This window comes from Candoia aspera, chromosome 6, assembly GCF_035149785.1.
Source record: "Candoia aspera isolate rCanAsp1 chromosome 6, rCanAsp1.hap2, whole genome shotgun sequence".
Lineage (NCBI taxonomy): Eukaryota > Metazoa > Chordata > Lepidosauria > Squamata > Boidae > Candoia > Candoia aspera.
Genome location: NC_086158.1, coordinates 455,835 through 477,143, shown reverse-complemented (window position 1 = coordinate 477,143; position 21,309 = coordinate 455,835). Strand labels below are relative to the sequence as shown.

General features: G+C 50.9%; 2 protein-coding genes across 3 annotated transcripts; both read right to left on the bottom strand.

Moving 5' to 3' along the window:
* Window positions 1–10,365: 10,365 nt before the first annotated feature.
* Window positions 10,366–14,567, bottom strand: LOC134499526 (SLIT and NTRK-like protein 4). The gene is made up of 2 exons (XM_063306211.1): window positions 14,487–14,567; window positions 10,366–13,451 (listed from the first exon to the last, which is right to left on the bottom strand). Exons 1-2 carry the CDS (start codon window positions 14,531–14,533, stop codon window positions 11,045–11,047), a joined length of 2,454 nt encoding a protein of 817 aa, XP_063162281.1. The 5' UTR covers window positions 14,534–14,567; the 3' UTR covers window positions 10,366–11,044.
* A 779-nt stretch (window positions 14,568–15,346) lies between these two features.
* Window positions 15,347–19,932, bottom strand: LOC134499525 (carboxypeptidase N subunit 2-like). 2 transcript variants are annotated; one of them, XM_063306210.1, is made up of 3 exons: window positions 19,834–19,932; window positions 19,471–19,495; window positions 15,347–17,900 (listed from the first exon to the last, which is right to left on the bottom strand). In XM_063306210.1, exon 3 carries the CDS (start codon window positions 17,884–17,886, stop codon window positions 16,444–16,446), a length of 1,443 nt encoding a protein of 480 aa, XP_063162280.1. In that variant the 5' UTR covers window positions 17,887–17,900; window positions 19,471–19,495; window positions 19,834–19,932; the 3' UTR covers window positions 15,347–16,443. The 2 variants fall into 2 exon arrangements, with proteins under 2 accessions (XP_063162280.1, XP_063162279.1); XM_063306209.1 differs by lacking the exon at window positions 19,471–19,495.
* Window positions 19,933–21,309: the final 1,377 nt, after the last annotated feature.

The following is a 21,309-nucleotide window of genomic DNA, read 5'->3' as shown; positions in this document are numbered from 1 at the left end:
GACAAAGAAGCCAGCTGAGGTGACTTGCAAAAGAAGGAAGAAGCCATGGCTACCTCCCAGCCCTCAGCGATGCCTCTGGAGTGCCTATCAGAGACCAACTATTTGAATTGGGCCCTGAAGATGGAGATGTATCTTCGCAGAGAGAATCTTTGGCTGCCAATTGGTGAGCAAGCCCCCCAAAATCCCAGTGCTGAATGGCTTAGGCAGGATGAGCGGGCTAGAGCCACCATTATCCTGGGAGTTGAGGACAATCAGCTAGTCCACGTGCAAGGCATGCAGTCTGCAAAGCAACTTTGGGACGCTTTGAGAGACTTGTATGTAAAGGCAACAGCAGGGAGTAAAGTTACCCTGACGAAAAAGCTGTACAGAGCCTACCTTGCAGAAGGAGATAGCCTTCCTGAGCACCTGCATTATATTCAGCAGCTGTTTGTTGAGTTGCAGGAGAGAGGAATGGAATTTACACCTCTCACAAAATCATATATCCTCCTGTCCTCACTGAATGAAACATGGGACACGCTGATTTGTACCCTGGAGGCTATGCCTGAAGTAGACCTCACCCCATCGTATGTTACACAGCGCTTACTCACTGAATGGGAGAAGAGAGAGGAAAGATCCCCCCCATCTCTTCTGGAAAGCTGCAAGACCAGAAAATGAGGGAAAAGAAGGGAAAGGAAGCTGAGGCCACAGCGCTAGCCAGCCAGCGATGCTTCACTTGTGGTTCAGCTGGACATTTGCAAAGAGACTGTGCCATGAGACCCAAGAGTAGAAAGACAGAGCAGAAGAACACAAGGGCAACACAGAAGAAGGCTCTTCAGACAACCCAAATTGCACAGGTTGCTGAGAAGGGTAATTCTGATGTATGGGTGTTAGATTCTGGGGCCAGTTGTCATTTATGTAATTGTAAAAGCTCTTTTGTGTCACTGTCTAAAACTGAAAGACAAAGTGTATCTTTGGCTGATGGGTCTGTGACCAAAATTATGGGACAAGGTGACTTGTATTTATCCTGCTTAGGAGAAATTGTAAAAGGTGTGTTGTATGTGCCAAATTTACAATCAAACCTTTTATCTGTGGCACAATTGGCTGCAACAGGGTATATCATAACATTTAAGAAAAATGGTTGTGAGATACGAAAAAATGGGAAATTGTGTGCTACTGGTATGTTAAAAGACTCCTTGTACATTGTACAAAATGCAAGGAAGCCAAGCTGCAAGGCTGCAGTTGGCAACACTCCATATCATGACCAATGTGTACACCTGATGCACAGGAGATTTGGTCATGCTAATTTCAAGTATATAGCACAAATGCCACAGCTGTGTGCTGACCTAAAGATAAAACCCTGTGATAAATACTTAGACTGTGTAGTTTGCAAAGAATGCAAAACACTAAAAGCTCCTGTGAGTAAGCACAGTGACAGAGTTACAACTAGACCTTTGGAAATTGTACACTGACATTATTGGTCCTTTTGCTCCAAGTCTTGGACAAGCAAGGTATGCAATGACCATCATTGATGATTTCTCAAGATACACATTTATCTACATCTTAAAACATAAAGATGAGGCATTTGAGAAATTTATAAGTTTTGTGACATGGGCAAATGGAAAATTCCCTAGGCCTGTATCTGCACTCCAATGTGATAGAGGAGGAGAATACCTTTCTCACAAATTCAGAAGGTTCCTAGTGGAAAAGGGGATAGAACAAATTCTTTCTAACCCGTACACCCCTCAGCAAAATGATGTTGCTGAAAGAAAGGGCAGAACCTTGCAAAATGCGATGGAATGCATGTTAAAAGATTTGTATTTATCTTTTAAGTATTGGGGAGAGGCCATATCTGTTGAGGTTTCCCTACTAACAGATTAAGCTACTTTTATACCTAATCATTTGGCCGGGTGAAAAGGTTGCAAGTGATTGTCTCCTCTCACGTGCTTCATGCAAAATAGCCTGGGGGGAGGACCTGCCCGGACTTGTCTTCTCACTTCCTCTTTTTCTCTCTGCCGGCATGTAGCAAGCCAGGTAGCTCTCAATGAGAGCTAAGTCCTTTAAATGTTTTGTTTTTGTTTTTGCTTTCTGTAAATAAATTATTTTTATAGAATGCTTGGTGTGTGACTTTTTTGACCTCTCCTGGGCTAAAGGCTTTCCCAGCATCTGCCAACAGGTTATGTGCCCAGTAAACAACGCAGTAAAACCCAGAGAGAAAAGAGAGGTCAGCTCCACACCTCGTGCACAATTTAAAGGCAGGTAGCAAAGACCTGTGAAGATTTTCTTTGGAGCCACCTGGAGATTTTCCAGCAACTGCCGGTCTGCAGGACTTAGAAGCTAGCTGAGGTGACTTGCAAAAGAAGGGAGAAGCCATGGCTGCCTCCCAGCCCTCAGCGATGCCTCTGGAGCGCCTATCAGAGACCAACTATTTGAATTGGGCCCTGAAGATGGAGATGTATCTTCGCAGAGAGGATCTTTGGCTGCCAATTGGTGAGCAAAACCCCCAAAATCCCAGTGCTGAATGGCTGAGACAGGATGAGCGGGCTAGAGCCACCATTATCTTGGGAGTTGAGGACAATCAGCTAGTCCACGTTCGAGGCATGCAGTCTGCAAAGCAACTTTGGGACGCTTTGAGAGACTTATATGTAAAGGCAACAGCAGGGAGTAAAGTTACTCTGACGAAAAAGCTGTACAGAGCCTACCTTGCAGAAGGAGATAGCCTTCCTGAGCACCTGCATTTTATTCAGCAGCTGTTTGTTGAGTTGCAGGAGAGAGGAATGGAATTTACACCTCTCACAAAATCCTATATCCTCCTGTCCTCACTGAATGCAACGTGGGACACGCTGATTTGTACCCTGGAGGCTATGCCTGAAGCAGACCTCACCCCATCGTATGTTACACAGTGCTTACTCGCTGAATGGGAGAAGAGAGAGGAAAGATCCCCCCCCATCTCTTCTGGAAAGCTGCAAGACCAGAAAATGAGGGAAAAGAAGGGAAAGGAACCTGAGGGCACAGCGCTAGCAAGCCAGAGATGCTTCACTTGTGGTTCAGCTGGACATTTGCAAAGAGACTGTGCCATGAGACCCAAGAGTAGAAAGACAGAGCAGAAGAACACAAGGGCAACACAGAAGAAGGCTCTTCAGACAACCCAAATTGCACAGGTTGCTGAGATGGGTAATTCTGATGTATGGGTGTTAGATTCTGGGGCCAGTTGTCATTTATGTAATTGTAAAAGCTCTTTTGTGTCACTGTCTAAAACTGAAAGACAAAGTGTATCTTTGGCTGATGGGTCTGTGACCAAAATTATGGGACAAGGTGACTTGTATTTATCCTGCTTAGGAGAAACTGTAAAAGGTGTGTTGTATGTGCCAAATTTACAATCAAACCTTTTATCTGTGGCACAATTGGCTGCAACAGGGTATATCATAACATTTAAGAAAAATGGTTGTGAGATACGTAAAAATGGGAAATTGTGTGCTACTGGTATGTTAAAAGACTCCTTGTACATTGTGCAAAATGCAAGGAAGCCAAGCTGCAAGGTTGCAGTTGGCAACACTCCATATCATGACCAATGTGTACACCTGATGCACAGGAGACTTGGTCATGCTAATTTCAAGTATATAGCACAAATGCCACAGCTGTGTGCTGACCTAAAGATAAAACCCTGTGACAAATACTTAGATTGTGTAGTTTGCAAAGAATGCAAAACACTGAAAGCTCCTGTGAGTAAGCACAGTGACAGAGTTACAACTAGACCTTTGGAAATTGTACACTCTGATATTATTGGTCCTTTTGCTCCAAGTCTTGGACAAGCAAGGTATGCAATGACCATCATTGATGATTTCTCAAGATACACATTTATCTACATCTTAAAACATAAAGATGAGGCATTTGAGAAATTTAAAAGTTTTGTGACGTGGGCAAATGGAAAATTCCCTAGGCCTGTATCTGCACTCCAATGTGATAGAGGAGGAGAATACCTTTCTCACAAATTCAGAAGGTTCCTAGTGGAAAAGGGGATAGAACAAATTCTTTCTAACCCGTACACCCCTCAGCAAAATGATGTTGCTGAAAGAAAGGGCAGAACCTTGCAAAATGCGATGGAATGCATGTTAAAAGATTCACGATTATGTTTTAAGTTCTGGGGAGAAGCTTTATCGACTGCTTGTTATGTACAGAACAGGTTGTATAACTCTATGATTCAGGACACTCCATTCCATTTGTTTTATGGTGTGAAACCAAAGGTAAACCATCTTAGAGTGTTTGGTAGCACTGCATGGGTTCACATTCCAAAACAGCAGAGAAGGAAAGGAGGCCCCACAACAAAGAAAGCCATCTTTGTTGGCTATGAACAAAGCCAGAGGAGCTACAGGTTCATAATGGGAGAGAAATTAATAATTAGCAAAAGCGCTTCTTTTGCTGAACAAAACTGGGGGAGATTAAATTCTAGCTCTCCAGTTGAACTGACCACCACAAGAGAACAGCAAGGACTTGCTGATGGTGATCTTTTGCCTGATGAGGACATTAAGCCAGAAAAGCAAACTGAAGATCTGTCTGATGAGATAGATGCTTCTCAGGAAAGTGATAGGAGTCAAAATTTAAGCCCTGTATTACCTCGCAGATCTCAGAGAAGTAATAAAGGCATTCCTCCATCACGTTTTCAGGCTGAAACAGTAAAGGCTTTTCACATATTCACAGAACCTGAGTCTTTAGAACAAGTGAATGCTTTACCACCTGAGATTGCACAAAATTGGCATTCTGCCATGCAACAGGAATTAGCATCCTTGAAAGAAAATAAAACATGGAAACTGGTAAATCTACCTCCCAATGAACGCTGTCTGGGTTGTAGGTGGGTTTTCAAACTGAAAAGGGATGCTGATGGCAAAATCCAAAAATATAAAGCAAGGTTGGTTGCAAAAGGGTTCACTCAAAGGAAAGATTTAGACTTTGACAAGACTTTTGCACCAGTTACTAAAGGTGAATCAATTAGATTACTGTTAAAAGTTGCTGCACTCAAGGGAATGTCAGTTAACCACTATGACATTCAAACTGCATTTCTCTATGGTGATTTAGACCACAGATTATACATGCAGCAACCCCCTGGCTATGAAAAAGGGGAGAATCTAGTCTGTGAACTGCAGAAGTCAATCTATGGGTTAAAACAAGCTGCTAGATCCTGGAACCAAAAAGTAGATGAAAAACTGCAGAATTTTGGTTTTGAAAAAGGAAAAGCAGATCCCTGTGTATATATGAAGGACAAACAAGGCTGTATGTATCTGTGCATTTATGTTGATGATTTGCTGCTATTCACATCAACAGAAAAACAAAGGCTTGATTTTGAAGCCTGCATGAAAAGCCATTTCATATTAAAAAGCCTTGGAGTTGTGACCAATAACCTAGGTTTGGAAAAACACAGGAAGAAGGATGGTAGCTTTCTGTTAAACCAAAGGGGAGATAATGGTAAAGTAATGTGAATGGAAAGACATATAAAGTTGTCAGAGAAGATTGGTTATGCATCTTAATCTATAGTATAAAAAGGGGAGTGTTGAGGTTTCCCTACTAACAGATTAAGCTACTTTTATACCTAATCATTTGGCCGGGTGAAAAGGTTGCAAGTGATTGTCTCCTCTCACGTGCTTCATGCAAAATAGCCTGGGGGGAGGACCTGCCCGGACTTGTCTTCTCACTTCCTCTTTTTCTCTCTGCCGGCATGTAGCAAGCCAGGTAGCTCTCAATGAGAGCTAAGTCCTTTAAATGTTTTGTTTTTGTTTTTGCTTTCTGTAAATAAATTATTTTTATAGAATGCTTGGTGTGTGACTTTTTTGACCTCTCCTGGGCTAAAGGCTTTCCCAGCATCTGCAACAATATCTACTGCTTGTTATGTACAAAACAGATTGTATAACTCTGTGATTCAGGACACTCCATTCCATTTGTTTTATGGTGTGAAACCAAAGGTAAACCATCTTAGAGTGTTTGGTAGCACTGCATGGGTTCACATTCCAAAACAACAGAGAAGGAAAGGTGGCCCCACAACAAAGAAAGCCATCTTTGTTGGCTATGAACAAAGCCAAAGGAGCTACAGGTTCATAATGGGAGATAAATTAATAATTAGCAAAAGCGCTTCTTTTGCTGAACAAAACTGGGGGAGATTAAACTCTAGCTCTCCAGTTGATCTGACCACCACAAGAGAACAGCAAGGACTTGCTGATGGTGATTTTTTGCCTGGTGAGGACATTAAACCAGAAAAGCAAACTGAAGATCTGTCTGATGAGACAGATGCTTCTCAGGAAAGTGATAGGAGTCAAAATTTAAGCCCTGTATTACCTCGCAGATCTCAGAGAAGTAATAAAGGCGTTCCTCCATCACGTTTTCAGGCTGAAACAGTAAAGGCTTTTTACATATTCACAGAACCTGAGTCTTTAGAACAAGTCTTTACCACCAGAGATTGCACAAAATTGGCATTCTGCCATGCAACAGGAATTAGCATCCTTGAAAGAAAATAAAACATGGAAACTGGTAAATCTACCTCCCAATGAACGCTGTCTGGGTTGTAGGTGGGTTTTCAAACTGAAAAAGGATGCTGATGGCAAAATCCAAAAATATAAAGCAAGGTTGGTTGAAAAAGGGTTCACTCAAAGGAAAGATTTAGACTTTGACAAGTCTTTTGCACCAGTTACTAAAGGTGAATCAATTAGATTACTGTTAAAAGTTGCTGCACTGAAAGGAATGTCAGTTCACCACTATGACATTCAAACTGCATTTCTCTATGGTGATTTAGACCACACATTATACATGCAGCAACCCCCTGGCTATGAAAAAGGGGAGAATCTAGTCTGTGAACTGCAGAAGTCAATCTATGGGTTAAAACAAGCTGCTAGATCCTGGAACCAAAAAGTAGATGAAAAACTGCAGAATTTTGGTTTTGAAAAAGGAAAAGCAGATCCCTGTGTATATATGAAGAAGGACAAACAAGGCTGTATGTATCTGTGCATTTATGTTGATGATTTGCTGCTGTTCACATCAACAGAAAAACAAAGGCTTGATTTTGAAGCCTGCATGAAAAGCCATTTCATATTAAAAAGCCTTGGAGTTGTGACAAATTACCTAGGTTTGGAAGTACACAGGGAGAAGGATGGTAGCTTTCTGTTAAACCAAAGGGGAAATAATGGTAAAATAATGTGAATGGAAAGACATACAAATTTGTCAAAGAAGATTGGTTTGCATCTTAATCTATAGTATAAAAAGGGGAGTGTTAATGGTTTTCCTACTAACAGATTAAGGTGCTATTGTCTCTAATCATTTTGGCCGGGTGCAGAGGTTGAATTCAACTGCCCCCTTTTCGAATGTTAATTATTGCACCTGGGGGAGGAACCTGCCCGGACTTGTTTCAGTTCCTCTTTCTCTTGTCTGCCGGCATGTAGTCAGCCAGGCTTGCTCTCAATGAGAGCTAAGTCATTTAAATATGTTTTGCTTTTGTTTTGCTTTCTGTAAATAAATTATTTTTATAGAAATGGCTGGTGTGTGACTTTTCTGATCTCTCCTGGGCCAAAGGCTTTCCCAGCAATCTGCCAACAAGAGTCACGTGAATCTCCGGGCATTCCTGACGTACTGGGGAAATCTGGAAAACAGGTTCATTCAGTAAGCCAATTAAGCTGTGATGTTAAATGGCTGCAAATTGTCCCCTTGGTTGCCGGTCACCAAAGAGCAGCAGAAAACATCCAGGTCTGATTAATCCAGTGTGCTGGCTTATTTATTTATCAGATTTCCGCAATCCCAACACTCTCAGTGGTTTCCAGCAATAAAACACAGGAAACGAAACACAATCATAAAAACCAAAGGACCTAACACCTTCGCATCCATCTCTCCTGGTGTCATGTTCACTGTTTCAATGTGCACTGTACATGGTAACATTTCACATGCCATGGCGCTGACGCTCGTTTCTGTTTGGGAGGGAGCTGCTGGGAGACCTTGTGCCAAGCTCTGTATCTGTGTTCGTTTCAATGGAACGTGTTTGGGTTATGTGCTCCGCTCAAGGACTTTTTCCTGCGGACCATCAGAAGCCGTTAGGAGCACCTGGGATTGTGAGCCTGGGAAGATTCTACCGGGGGAGGGATCTCGTTTGTACCGAGGGGTTTTTAGTTTGCATTTGGCGCGCTTTTCTCATTCTCAGCTTTCTTTGTACTTGCATACCATTCTTAAATAAACCAGATTTTATTAAGCTATTGCTTGTGAGTCTGAGAGTATTTTAGGATAGGCAACCATTACATAAAGCTGAGAATCTCCAAAGTACACCGCTAGCTCCTGTCAAGATCAACTCTTGTGAGGGAAGCAGTTAGCGATGGCAGAGTCGGAACTAGCGTCCGGGGAGCTGGAGGAGCCGACTAACCCATTACCCAAGTCGACAATTTGGAGTAGAGAGCCGAGCCCCCCCACCCCGAACTTTCATATTACCCGAAGGAGTCGAGTTCCAGCCCTGAGCTGGGGGGATCTAGCGATGGGGGAGAGCCAGAGCAACTGGCACCGAGTGGATCACCCGCGGAGCTGATCACCTGGGATACGATGGGAGAGCCCCAGCCAGGGACGTCCCAGGCATCCTGGAAGCACCGTTTCCCGCTGACCCCAGAGGTGGAATCCACCATGGTAGCAACGGGGAGGCAGCCTGGCGTGCGACAGAGGGAGGAATCTCAAACCCCTGAGAGGCCGAGAGTACTGGAGACAAAAATGGAATCGGTAGAGTATCTGCTAAAAAGCCTGTCTTTGGCGATGGGCGGCCAGGTGAGATACGATGGAAGTCTTAGCTTCACGCAACCATCACCCATCCTACCCCCCGAACCGCCGGCGGAGCGGGGCCGGAGACGGCTCCGGGATGGATCTCCGCCCCGAAGAGGAACCACTACCGTGACCTGGGGTCCCACCACTCGACCTGCCGCCGGTTCCGCTCCAGCAGGAGGGGCGGTGACATCACGTGCCACCAAAGAGGTTTGTTTCCAGCTGTTTCTGAAAGGCCAAACGGCAGGGGCCACCCTCAGTTCAAGCAGGATAGCTGTTGCCCCATAGACTCAGCACCCACAAGCCACAAAAATAGGGACTAGGCATGTTTTTTCCCAGGATGGATAGGTTAGGCAGGTTGACTCAAATTGGAGGAGGCGGTCTTGAAGAAACCCTGGTGCCAACCCATACAGGTGACAACCAGCACCTTGAACTGCACTCAGAAGTGAATGGGAAGCCAGCGTGGGGCTCAGCACAGACATAATGTGTCTGTGGTGGCCCAGAATTAGGCCAGTGCCTTCTGGACTAATTAAAGCTTTTCAGTGGTCTTCAACAGCATCCCCACATCCAGTGTGGTGTGGCCAAAACCTGGCTCACCTAATATGACCAAATCACTTTGAAGATTAAGAACAGACCACGGAACAACGGACTGGTTTAAGATTGGGAAAGGAGTATGGCAGGGCTGTATACTCTCACCCTACCTATTCAACTTGTATGCAGAACGCATCATGCGTCAAGCTGGGCTTGAGGAATCCAAGGCTGGGGTTAAAATCTCTGGAAGAAACATTAACAATCTCAGATATGCAGATGATACCACTTTGATAGCTGAAAGTGAAGAGGAACTGAGGAGCCTTATGATGAAGGTGAAAGAAGAAAGTGCAAAAGCTGGTTTGCAGCTAAACCTCACAAAAACCAAGATTATGGCAACCAGCTTGATTGATAACTGGCAAATAGAGGGAGAAAATGTAGAAGCAGTGAAAGACTTTGTATTCCTAGGTGCAAAGATTACTGCAGATGCTGACTGCAGTCAGGAAATCAGAAGACGCTTAATCCTTGGAAGAAGAGCAATGACAAATCTCGATAAAATAGTCAATAGCAGAGACATCACACTGACAACAAAGGCCCGCATAGTTAAAGCAATGGTGTTCCCCGTAGTAACATATGGCTGCGAGAGCTGGACCATAAGGAAGGCTGAGCGAAGGAAGATCGATGCTTTTGAACTGTGGTGTTGGAGGAAAATTCTGAGAGTGCCTTGGACTGCAAGAAGATCAAACCAGTCCATCCTCCAGGAAATCAAGCCAGACTGCTCACTTGAGGGAACGATATTAAAGGCAAAACTGAAATACTTTGGCCACATAATGAGAAGACAGGACACCCTGGAGAAGATGCTGATGCTAGGGAGAGTGGAGGGCAAAAGGAAGAGGGGCCAACCAAGGGCAAGGTGGATGGATGATATTCTAGAGGTGATAGACTCATCCCTGGGGGTGCTGGGGGTGTTGACGACTGACAGGAAGCTCTGGCGTGGGCTGGTCCATGAAGTCACAAAGAGTCGGAAGCGACTAAACGAATAAACAACAACAACTTTGAAGATAGAACGTAATTTATATTACCATGCATACGGTATATACTGGGCTCCCAGCAAAGCTTTGGCACTTTGCTTAGCAGCCCTGATCAAAAGCAGAACCAGAGTTTATATACCTTTGGCCTACTTTGCAAAGACAAGACAAAGGAAAAGGCAGACACAGCAGAAATTACAGTGTGACATTGGAATGTTTTAGATAAACCCATCCATGTGACCACATTATTATTCATCCCTTCCTATGAGGTTAGCATGCTAGCCATATTATCTCTGAGATATGCTTGGTGAATAGAAGCAATTTGGTTTCCTGGGCCACGGGGTCCTGGTGGACTCTTCCTCCTGTCACCACTCAGGGTCAGTTCAGCTTGCCAGGAATGTTTTCTTGCAAGGGCACTTTCAGTTGTTCATGTGTAGCTGGGTGGGGGGACATCTCAGAGGTTCGGTAATAATGCAGCTTACACGTGCATGGGAGGGGACCTTTTACCACCACAGGTGCATTGTGGTAGCCCAGCCACATGGTGAGAAGGACAAGAAAGGTCCTCATGTTCCAGGCAGGGCTACAGCTGGCACACTCAATTTCCCCATCCACCCTCTCCTCTGGAGTCCAGTTGGGGGGCAGTATTGGCGAGAAGCGCCTCTGTGCTGGGTCGCAGGAGGTGCCCCAGCAGGCAAGAGCTCCTGCTGGAGAGATTGCAGGACCACCTTCTGCTCCCCAAACATTCATGCCCCCCCTTTTCTGGCCTCGACGTGCAACAGCCTCACTGGCCTGGAAGGCAGCTCAACTGACCCTGTGGCTTTGTGGAGTGCATACGCCAGACGCCCTAAGACCACTGCGCACAAGACTTCCACGCAGAGCATGGAAAGGTACAGCAGGAGGAACACCTGGCAATACCAGTAGTTGGGACTGAGCAAGAAGCCCCAGGCCTGAAACAGGGGAAGGAGGGAGGTCATGTGGGGGGGAAGGGGGGTCCCAGCACGGGGGAGAGAAGGAGGGGGGGAGGGGGAAGAACAGTAGGTGTGATTTGCTGCAGAGGGAAGCTCTGAGGCCGAGCCAGCAATGGGAGTCTGTGTCAGCCTTGCTGAAGGGGGTGTGGTGCCAGGCACCGTGACTGCCCGCCTGGCAGGCGTTTCTGGAGCTGAGGGCCGAGAGCTACACACAGCCAGGGAGTGAGACCCACAAGGGTCTGTCCCAGCGCCTGTTGGAGTAGAAATCTGCCAGGAAGGGAACGTCTTGGTGGAGGAGACCCTGACCCAGGGGGTTTTGATACTGCTCACGCGTGGCATAGAGGTGGTCATGTATGATGGGGTGATCGCAGGACTGCTAGTGGGTGGATCCTGAGTTTCTGTGGATGTCTTGGGAGTTGTGAACTGCGCAGAAAGGGTCGCTGAGCTGATACGGGTTGGGGCCGTGAGGGATGTTGAGGTGGGAGAGCCCCGGGCTGCAGTGGCCTCCTTGGTCCTGGTACCCAGTGTGTAGTCTGTGGTCGGAGTGTCTGTGCAAGGTGAGGACCGGTGGCTCAGGGGAGGGGCCACTTCCTGGGTTGTGGAAGGAACCTCGGTGACAGTTGTGGCATCTGTGGTTGTGGTTGGACTGCTTGTGGGAGCTGCAGATTGAGGGCTTGTGACTTCGGGACTTGTCCTGGTGGACGTGGAGCTCTGGGTGGGGGCGCTGGGGGGACTCGAAGCCAGGGTCTGCGTCAGGGGCGCTTCAGGCAACGCCCTGCTGGTCTTCAGGATTTGCCTGCTTGTAGCAGGGCTAGTTTGGGGAGCTGTGGCTGAAGCCTCAGACGTGGTGGTCGCGTGGAGTGTGGTGGACAAAACTGGGGCACCTGCCGTGCTCTTCCCCGCTGAGGTGGCCGATGTAGAAGCAGGCATGGGCGACCGTGTGGTTTTAAAGGTGGATAAAATGGGGGTGGTCGTTAAGCAGACTAACTGGTCTTTTGTCAGCGAACTGACTTCTGTCCCAACCAGGCTGCCTGGGCTTCTACAGATCACCCTTCTGGCATCTTTTATTATTTTGGTATTGCTGCTTATCCACTGATGAAGATAGGAAATACGACAGTCACACCTCCATGGATTGTCACCAAGGTACAGGGAATTAAGTTTTCCCAGGTGGTCAAACTGGCCTGTGGGAAGGCTCTCTAGAAGGTTTCTTTGAAGCCTGAGAGTTGTCAGTGACGGGAGAGAAGCCAGTGCCAAATTCTCCAGGGACAAGAGCCTGTTTCTGCTCAGGTCCAGCTCCTTCAGCACTGGCATGGCGCCCAAGGCTGGCAGCACTTTCAAGAGGTTGGACGCTATCTTCAGCTGTTTCATTTTTCTCAGCCCAAAGAACAGCTCATCTGGGAGGACTTCAAGCAAGTTGTTGTCCAGAGAAAGCTTCTCCAGGTTGGTCAGCTGTCTTAGCAAGGTGGGCGACAGAGTCCGAACCCTATTGCTTTCAAGGTTGAGCTCCACCAGGCCCTGCAGGCTGTCCAGACTCCCCTCTGCTAGACTAATGATCTGGTTTTTCTGCAGCCGGAGAGCCCTCAGCTGTGTCAGCTGCCTGAAGACATCCTGTGAGATGTTTGAGATCTTGTTCATTGCCAGATGTAGTAAGGTGAGTTTAGGAAGCCCATCAAAAACTCCATCAGGGAGAGAAGGGATTTCATTCATATGCAGATAGATCTCTTCCAAATTCCCAAGATTATCGAAGAGTCCCTTTTCAATCCTTTTGATCTGGGAGTCCCTCAGGTTCACTTTCCGCAGATGAGACAGGGATTGGAAGGTGCCCAGAGGGAGATCATCTAGCTCAGCCCCCGTTATTTCCAAATCCTCCAGTTTCTCCAAGTTATCAAATGCCCCTGCTTCAACTCTTTTAATCTTGTTGTTCATAAATTCAATTTTCACTAGGTTGGGCATGTTTCGGAAGGCTCCCTCTCTGATTTCTACAAGGCTGGTCTGAACAAAGAACATTTCAGTGATAATGGAAGCTACTGACTTTGGGATCTCTGTGATATCTCTCGTTCTTGTGTAGACATCTTGATAGGGACAGCTGTCGTTGGGACTACCACCACAGCCCTGGTTCCCTTGGGCAGTCCTGAAGAGGAGGAGCAGGAGGAGGAGGGGGACGGTGTTCTTGAGCCACATGCTGGAAGAAACCAACAGCATTTAGCCTTTTTTGAAACAGCATCAGCATCGAGCATGGCTCTCTGCAACTGAGGCATCCCAGTTTCCAGGAGGCCTTGAGTCAATCCTTCCATCCTTCTTAGAGCTTCCCAGCCTACTGTTTTGATTCTTGCAAATCGATTGGTCAGTGCACTTACCCAAGATACTCTGCCCACTGACCTGGCAGAACACCCTAGGACTCCCTTCTGAGTAAGTGTGTAAAGGGTCATACTGGTCAGTTGGCCAGTGCTGCCAGACTTTCTTTGAGGTTTTATATCATAATTTACTTAAATGAGATAATTTATTTAAATGACATGAAATTTAAGTACTACGATGATGCAAGTAGACCATGAACACCTATTTCTTCCGAGGTGCAACCAGATCAGCTTTGCTTTCTGGAAGGGAGTCGAGATTCAAAGTGCCTCATTTTCTAGAGAACCTGGAGCTGGGCCACATCTAGACAGACAAGGGGGTGGCCTGAGGTCAAGCTGGACATGGGCTGGTTCCCATTCACCCCTCTTCCTGGGAAATCCGAGGGCGCACCAGTTGCCGCTCCACCAGAAGCTCCTTCCAGGGCCCAACTTCCCAGGCTCAGACAACCTCACACCCTCATGTCAGGGAAGGGAGCAGCTTCTTGGAGGGCCCTGCCAGCCTTCCAAGACGGCTTTCTAGCAAGCAATGTGGGTGAGTGGGACCAGGGGGCCAGAGCTGCAGCGTAAAAAGCACACACTCACAGCCCAGGGAGGGGCAGAATCACCGGAGACCACAAAACTCTTGCACAGGAGAATGCAAGCAAGCTGCCAGCTCACTTTTGCCCAGGTCCCCGTACTCTGCTGCTGCGGCCACACTCACGAGAGACCAGATGGGTTCAGGGCTTATGCGGCTCTGTAAAAGTTGGTGCATGCTCCCTGGGTACCTGTGGCCTGCCCTTCCAGCCAGGGCTTCCCTTCCATGGACAAGCAGCCACGGTCCCTGGGCCACCCCGGGGCCCTCAGACAAGTGGGCTAAGATGACGCACCTGTTGGCTGAGCAGCCTGGGGAGATTGTTGCTGGCTTGGCTTTCATGGACGAGGAGAGCAAGAGGTCTCCAGAACGCCGCCGCACCACTCATTCCCTCGAGAAGGTGCCTCTGCAGAGGGAGAAGCTGGGCCTTATCTCTAGGAGACCTCCTGCTTCTGGAGGGGCGGGGATTCAGGCACAGCCCAAGGCCCCTTTCACTTGCTGGCTTCGTCAGATAAGCTGGATAAGCCAGGAGAGACACTTTGGAGCCTCAGGAGTGGCTGCTGCTCTCTTCTGGCCCGCAGGAGCATGTTGGAGCTGAGCTGCCCCCTGGCATAGGAACTGCCCTTCCCTTGGCACGAACTCTCCACATGAAAAGACTCTCATGAGGACAGCAGCCAAGCCCACCAGGCTGGCAGGAGTCTGACACTGCCAAAAGCTGAGCAGAAGGAAGAGAGGGGCCCCCTGGCAGAGGCGGGCCTCCATCTCCCTGGAGGCAGGGCCAGCATCCCCACATGTTCCCTGTACCTCCCAAACCTGGAAGGAGGTGCCTACAAGGAACAGAGGCTCCCTCTTTCAGAAACATTAGGAGGTTCCCTAGCTAGGGGCCCTCAGCACCCACGTGGGGCCAAATTGGAGAGAGTCCAGTGACCAGGACTAGGATTATGGGAAAGGCCAGGACTTGCTCCCCCCCACCCCCGGGTTGGACATAATGGCCAGGGCAAGGGAGACCCAGGTGCCAGTCCATCTGCAGCCACAGCCCTGTGGAAGCTGCTGGGGAAAAACAGGAGGGGGGAGAGCTATGGATACTCAGGGGAGGGGGGAGGGGGGAGGCAGGATATAAATCCAGAGAGAGGGAGGGAGAGATAAAACTGTTCAAGTAACAACTGACTATAATGGTTTATTGGTTTGGGCAAAACACATTATATGAACTTTAGTTTGATTAACTTCGGATTAGCTTTCACCCAGCCTCTGTAAAATATCACACAATGATCTCACAGATACGCAAGTCCTGAAACATCATGACACCGACAATGATAGCAACACATAAATACGTGAGAAATCTGCAAAAACGGGGGGAAAAAATTAAATGGTCGCAGCAGCAGCAGCAGCAGCAGTTACATCATCAAGCCAAGCTGGAATCCAAAGGTCTTTAGAGCTGGCCCAAAAGAAGGGGGGCAAACATTTTTCGGGGTGTGTGCGTGTCGTTGTCTTCAGCTTGCCCAGGAAGATGGGGGTCTCCCTATCTTGCCCTGCCTGCCCAGCATGGAGCTCCCCCCCCCCCTCCCAGAACAGCCTCGGCCTCCCTTTTCTTGCCCTGCTTTCAAAAAGGTGTTTTTGGGCTCTGCCATCAGGAGCTACTCCGAACAGCCTGTGGCAACTTGTTCCAAACTAGATTGGGGGGCTGGGCTGCCCTGCTCCTATAGCCCCCTCACTGAGGTTACTGGGGGCACACCTGGTCCCTGGTTTCAGCAGAGGGAGACTCCCAACCGGGAGCAGGGCAGCCAAAGGAGAGAGGAGGTGGGGCAGCAGGGCTTTGGGGTTCCCCCCCAGGGCACGCAAGACCCACTTTCTCCCCTTCCCTCCTCCCAGGGGAAGCAGAGAGGAGGCTCTTCCACCGGCTCCTCCACCGTCAGGCTGTGGCAGTTTCACCGCAAGGATACCAGCCGCGGACTGCAGAATACAGCTCCCCCCACCCCCACACCGTGGGCACCACAGCACAGAAGCTGCGGGAGGGGGGCACTTACAACAGGTATCCAGCTGTCCAACAGAAGACCACCAGAGAGGTGTGTATCCCGCACCCCCACCCCATTTTGGCCCTCCTCTTCATGTCACCCCAGCTGTGCCAGGGGGGTGCAGAAATGTCTAGGTTGGGTAATGCCCTTGCTTGCTGGCACCCTGCCTCCTGGGCATGGCGGGGGCCCCTTCTCAATGCCGGCTGACATCCGACCCTCACCAGCCAACAGACTGAGCCTCTAAGTGCCCTGGGCCAGGGCGCCCGACTCCCCGGAGGTGCCCCGAGCCTCCCTTCGGCAACGGGGGCTTCCAGGCTGACGGGGGCAAAGCAGGCGCTCCTTCCTCGCAGCCAGGAGAGTCCTGCCCTTCAAGGAGGCGGGACCCTGACAGAAGACCCGGAAGCTGAGCGGGTGGTCCAGGGAGTGCAGCCAGTCTGCCAGGGGTGCCAGGCGGCAGTCGCAGAGCCAGGGATTGCCCCCCAGGGCCAGGCTGACCAGGACCTCATTGGCATTGAAGATCCCCTCCGGCAGGCTCTCCAGCCGGTTGCCGGCAAGGTCCAAGGCCTCCAGGCTGATGAGGTCGGCAAAGGCTGCCCCGGGGAGGAGGGAGAGGCGGTTGTGGCTCAGCTGCAGCCGGGCCAGGCTGGGCAAGCCGCGGAAGGCGCCGGCGGCCACCCCGGTGAGGTGGTTGTGGGACAGGCAGAGGACTGACAGGTCAGAGAGGTTACCGAAGAGCCCCTCCGGGAGCTCCCGCAGCCAGTTGTGGGCCAATGAGAGCTCCACCAGGCTGGGGGTCCCCCAGAAGAGCCCCTCAGGCAGCTCCGCCAGCTGGTTCCCATCCAGGCTCAGGAAAGCCAAGCTGGGCAGCGCAGGGGAGAGGGCGGGTGGCTCCAGGTGCTGCAGGGCGTTGTGCTGCAGGTGCAGCCGCTTCAGCTGGGGCAGCCCCGCGAAGAGGCCACCAGGCAGCTGGGCCAGGCCGTTCCCATCCAGGAAGAGCTCCCGGAGCTCCGAGAGGGGCCGGAAGAGCCGCGGTGGGAGGTGCGTCAGGAAGTTGTTGCTCAGCCGCAGCTCCCGGAGGTGCCGTAGGGGCCCGAACGCCTCAGCGGGCAGCTCCACCAGCCGGTTTTGAGACAAGGAGAGGGACCGGAGGCGGGTGAGGGGATGGAGGACTTGTGGGGGCAGAGCCGCCAGCCGGTTCCCCTGCAGGTGCAGCACCTCGAGCCCCAGGGTGCCGTCGAAGAGCCCCTCCTCCAGGGCCTCGAGGCGGCTGTACCTGACGGCCAGCCTGCGCAGGCGGTCCAAGCCGAGGAGCACACCGCGAGGGAGACCGGCCAGTGGGCTGAGGGCGATGTCCAGCTCCTGCAGATGGGGCAGCCCCGCCAGGGCACATTCCGACAGCTCGCGGAGGGGGCAGTCCAGGAAGGCCAGCTTGCTGAGGGCGCGGCTGCCGTTGCCGCCTCGGGCAAAGGCCCGGCATGGGAGGGAGTCCAGCGACGTCTCCACGAAGAAGAGCTGCGTGGCGTGGGCCAGGACCTCATCCGGAATGCCCGAGAGGTTCTTCCCCGAGCAGAAGACGGTGGTGTTGCCGAAGCACTGGCATGGGGGCAGTTGGGGGCAGGCAGTGCTCCTTGGCAGGGCCAGCACCAAGAAGCCAAGCAGCAGGAGGCAGGGCCAGCCGGCCATCTTCTCTTCTCTGCCTACGGAAGGAAAGGAGATGAGCCGCCGAGATCCCCCGGGATCGGAGAATGGTGTTAATGTTTCCTACTACAGATTAAGGTTGCTATGGTAACTAATCATTTTGGCCGGGTGAAGAGGTTGAATTTAATTGTCTCCTTTTCACGTGTTAAATGGTTGCATCACCTGGGGGGGAGGAACTTGCCCGGACTTTTTTTAGTTTTTCTGTTCCTCTGTGTGCAGGCATGTAGAAAGTCAGGCTGCTCTCACTGAGAGCCCAAGACTTTTAAATATGTTTTGCTTTCGTTTTGCTTTCTGTAAATAAATTATTTTTATAGAAATGCCTGGTGTGTGTGACTTTTCTGATCTCTCCTGGGCCAAAGGCTTTCCCAGCAATCTGCCAACAAGTGGGGTGGGCATGGCCGAGCTGGACAAGAGCGTCTCGGGAAGGACCTTTAGGCGCACTGGGGTGGGGAGCGGCGGGGGGGAGATCGAGGTGCACAGAAGGGTGACGGGGAGATCGGGGGCTGTAGACACTTCCCTTCACGGCCGCTACCCCATCTTCACGAGGGTCCAATCTAGAACCCACCGCGGTCCCACAGGACTCTCGGGAGCTTTACAGGAATGCAAAAACCATCCAAACATCCACAGTCCAAGTGAAAACTGGAAGCATACAACAACCTGAAATGTATAAACCAGAAAATCCAAAAACCAATCCAAAGAAGAAGCGCCAAGTTCCTGCGGTTCCCTGGAGATGCTGCGCCTTCAGCAGCTTCCGGGAGGTTGCCACGGTCGGGACTAATCTAAGGTCGGGGGCGGGGGAGGGCATTTCAGAGGACTGGTTCTGTTACACAAAAGCAGCAACTCTGTGTCGCGCCCCCCACCCACCTTAGGAGCTGCCAGCTGCGTTTCCCTGCGAGGATAGATTGGCCAATGCCAATGGGCAAAGACAGCCCTGAAGGTGGCTTTGGGGTCAGGCCAGGAAGGTGTTTAAGTCAACACCCAGCACTTTAAGCTGCGCCTGGAAGCCCCTGTGGTGCCGGAGGGGCAATGTGCTCCCACCAGCAACTGAGGGATAATATACCCGCCGTTGCATTTCCAAATGGTCTTTAAAGGCAGCCCCTGGTAGAGCATGCCTGGTGGGGTGGTGAAGGGGCTGGCCTGGAAACCAGGAGAGGGTATGTTCGAGGCCTCCCTTTGGCATGAAAGGCAGCTGGGGGAGGTCAGGCCAGTCCCTCTCTCTCACCCCAACCCACCTCACAGGGGAAAATAGGAGGCAGGAGGATTAGGTATATTCACCCAGTGAGTTAGCCCTTGACCACAATCTCATCATGCTGCAGATGACCTCATTTCCCTGTTTGCTGTGGGCCTACATGCCAAAGCCCCATTTCTGGAAATGTTATATGTTCTTCACTGTGTTGATCAAAGGGTGCCTTTTGCCCCCACCCTTTCCCAGTGTCTCAACATCCAGACCAGGGTTCCTGAGCCATGGTGGATTTTCCCCGGAAACAGATGCAGAGTTTTGGGCTGGATCCCCTGCAGAGGACTTGGGGGGGCGGCAAAATGACAGGGGCGACCGGAAGTCGCACTTACTGTTGGTCGAGGTGCAGCGGCCATCCTGAGGGAGACAACAAAGCGCAGTGAGCGTGGCTGAACGGCGCAGGTGAGGCCAGCCGGGATTCTTAATTTTCTCCCCGATGCGTGTGTTGGGGGGGGGGGCTCTTTTTCTTTCAGCCTTGCTAATGCTGCTCTTTGAGGGCTCCCTTACACCTTCCTGGGGTTTCCTGCCTCCGAATGCTGGCACAGGCCTGCCAAGTCTCAGCAGTGGGGGTCGAAAGCACCCCGTTCCCCACCCCAGTGTGGCAAGTGGAAGGAGAACGCCCCCCACAATGCACAGCCACATCCCCTGGTCCTGCCCAGGGCCTGCTCCCCAACGCTCACACCACAGGCCCTTACCTTCTGTGCTACCAGGCACCACGGAAGGCCCCGGGTCCCCCGGCTCCACTAGCAGCGCTTGGTCTACAGGATCTGAGTCAGTGACCCACCAGGCAGGACGAGCTGTGGGACTTTGCTTTTGAGGCCCAGAGATCCGGGGCAAAGGCTGGCAGCCCTGGGAGGGGAGCAGGGCGGGCACTGGCCTCTGAGTCAACAGCCGCTGCCACCGCAGCAGCAAGGGAGCCTTTCTTTGGGTCCTCGGCCCCAGTGGTGGGGAAGGGGAGAAGCGCCCTCGCTCTTGCCTCCAATCACACCTGAGCACCTGGAGGGCAGCTGCATGGCCTTCGGGGAGCCCTCCACCAGAGAGAAGGCCCCAGCTTCACCAGGTGTCCAGAAATCCCCAGCAGTACCCACCTCCAGGTCCCCAAGTCCCAGAATCCCCAGGACCCCCAACAGGGCAGGTGGCTGGTCCTCTGAACCCCAGGAAGAGAACAGCTCCTGAAGGGACCCCAGATCTAAGGAGCGCTTGCACAGGGCAGGCCTCTCTGCTGAGGGCCACCCACCTCTGTGTCTCCTGCCTGGCCTGGTTCTTCTCAGGGCCCTCTAGGTGGCTGTGTTCATACATGTCGAGAGCAGGCATGTCATGTTGACAGCAGGCACCTGCCCTGATATGTTAACCTTGCACGAATATTTTTTCTGTAGCTTTGCGCATCCTGGGAGCCCCTCCTGTGTTTGTTTCCTTGATTTTTCAGTGAAATGGAACCAAGCCAAATGTATTGTGTGAATGCCATGGCTGTGAACTTTCCTAGGCCTGTCCAACTCTTCCTTCCTTCAGATTCAACCGGGGATTGCCCACGTCCGCTATGGAAGAGAGAGGAGCTCTTTGGCCACCTCCAGCCCACCCTGTGACCCCCATGCCTGGGCTGCAACCACCTGCCCATATGGACTGGCTGCCTTCCCCTGCTCCACAGGGGCCTGGGGTGGCTGGGCATCTCACCAGCCTGGGCACACTGGAACCCCCCACTAGCCTTTGTGGGCTGGAGCGCAGCATCTGCCCAATCAGAGAGGGTTTCCCTTCTGCTTCAGAAGCCGGGAACACCTCTTTTCTTGCGTCGCAGACACAACCCAGGGTGGGGAGGGGGGAACTTTCCCGGTGGATGTGCTTCCACTTCCAGGTGCCTTTCTTGGAAGAATGGCCAAATACGCGCGCACACACACACACACACCGGTCTGGGACTGGGATCGCCTTCCAACCCCACAGATGGCACAGGAAGAGGGGCTGTGGGGGCAGGACAGCCGCAGAGCCATCAGTTAACCGCCGGTGGACTCTCCCTGGCATTCCCTGACCAGTTTGGCATCAAAGAGCCCTGCCAGTTCCCCAGGAACGCTTGCTGGAGGCCAGCCAAGGGAAGTGCCCGCCTTTCCCTTCCCCTCCCCCACTCCATCCAATGGCCACCTCTGGCTGGACAGCCCTAGCCAAGCTGTGAAGCCTTGCAG

Bases quoted from the DNA above. Each gene is read 5' to 3' on its own strand.
- LOC134499526 (XM_063306211.1), bottom strand. From the start codon at position 14,533: ATGAAAGCCAAGCCAGCAACAATCTCCCCAGGCTGCTCAGCCAACAG. The intron at 13,452-14,486 runs GTGCGTCATCTT...GGTTTCTTCCAG, and splicing joins CCAGGCTGCTCAGCCAACAG to CATGTGGCTCAAGAACACCG.
- LOC134499525 (XM_063306210.1), bottom strand. From the start codon at position 17,886: ATGGCCGGCTGGCCCTGCCTCCTGCTGCTTGGCTTCTTGGTGCTGGCC.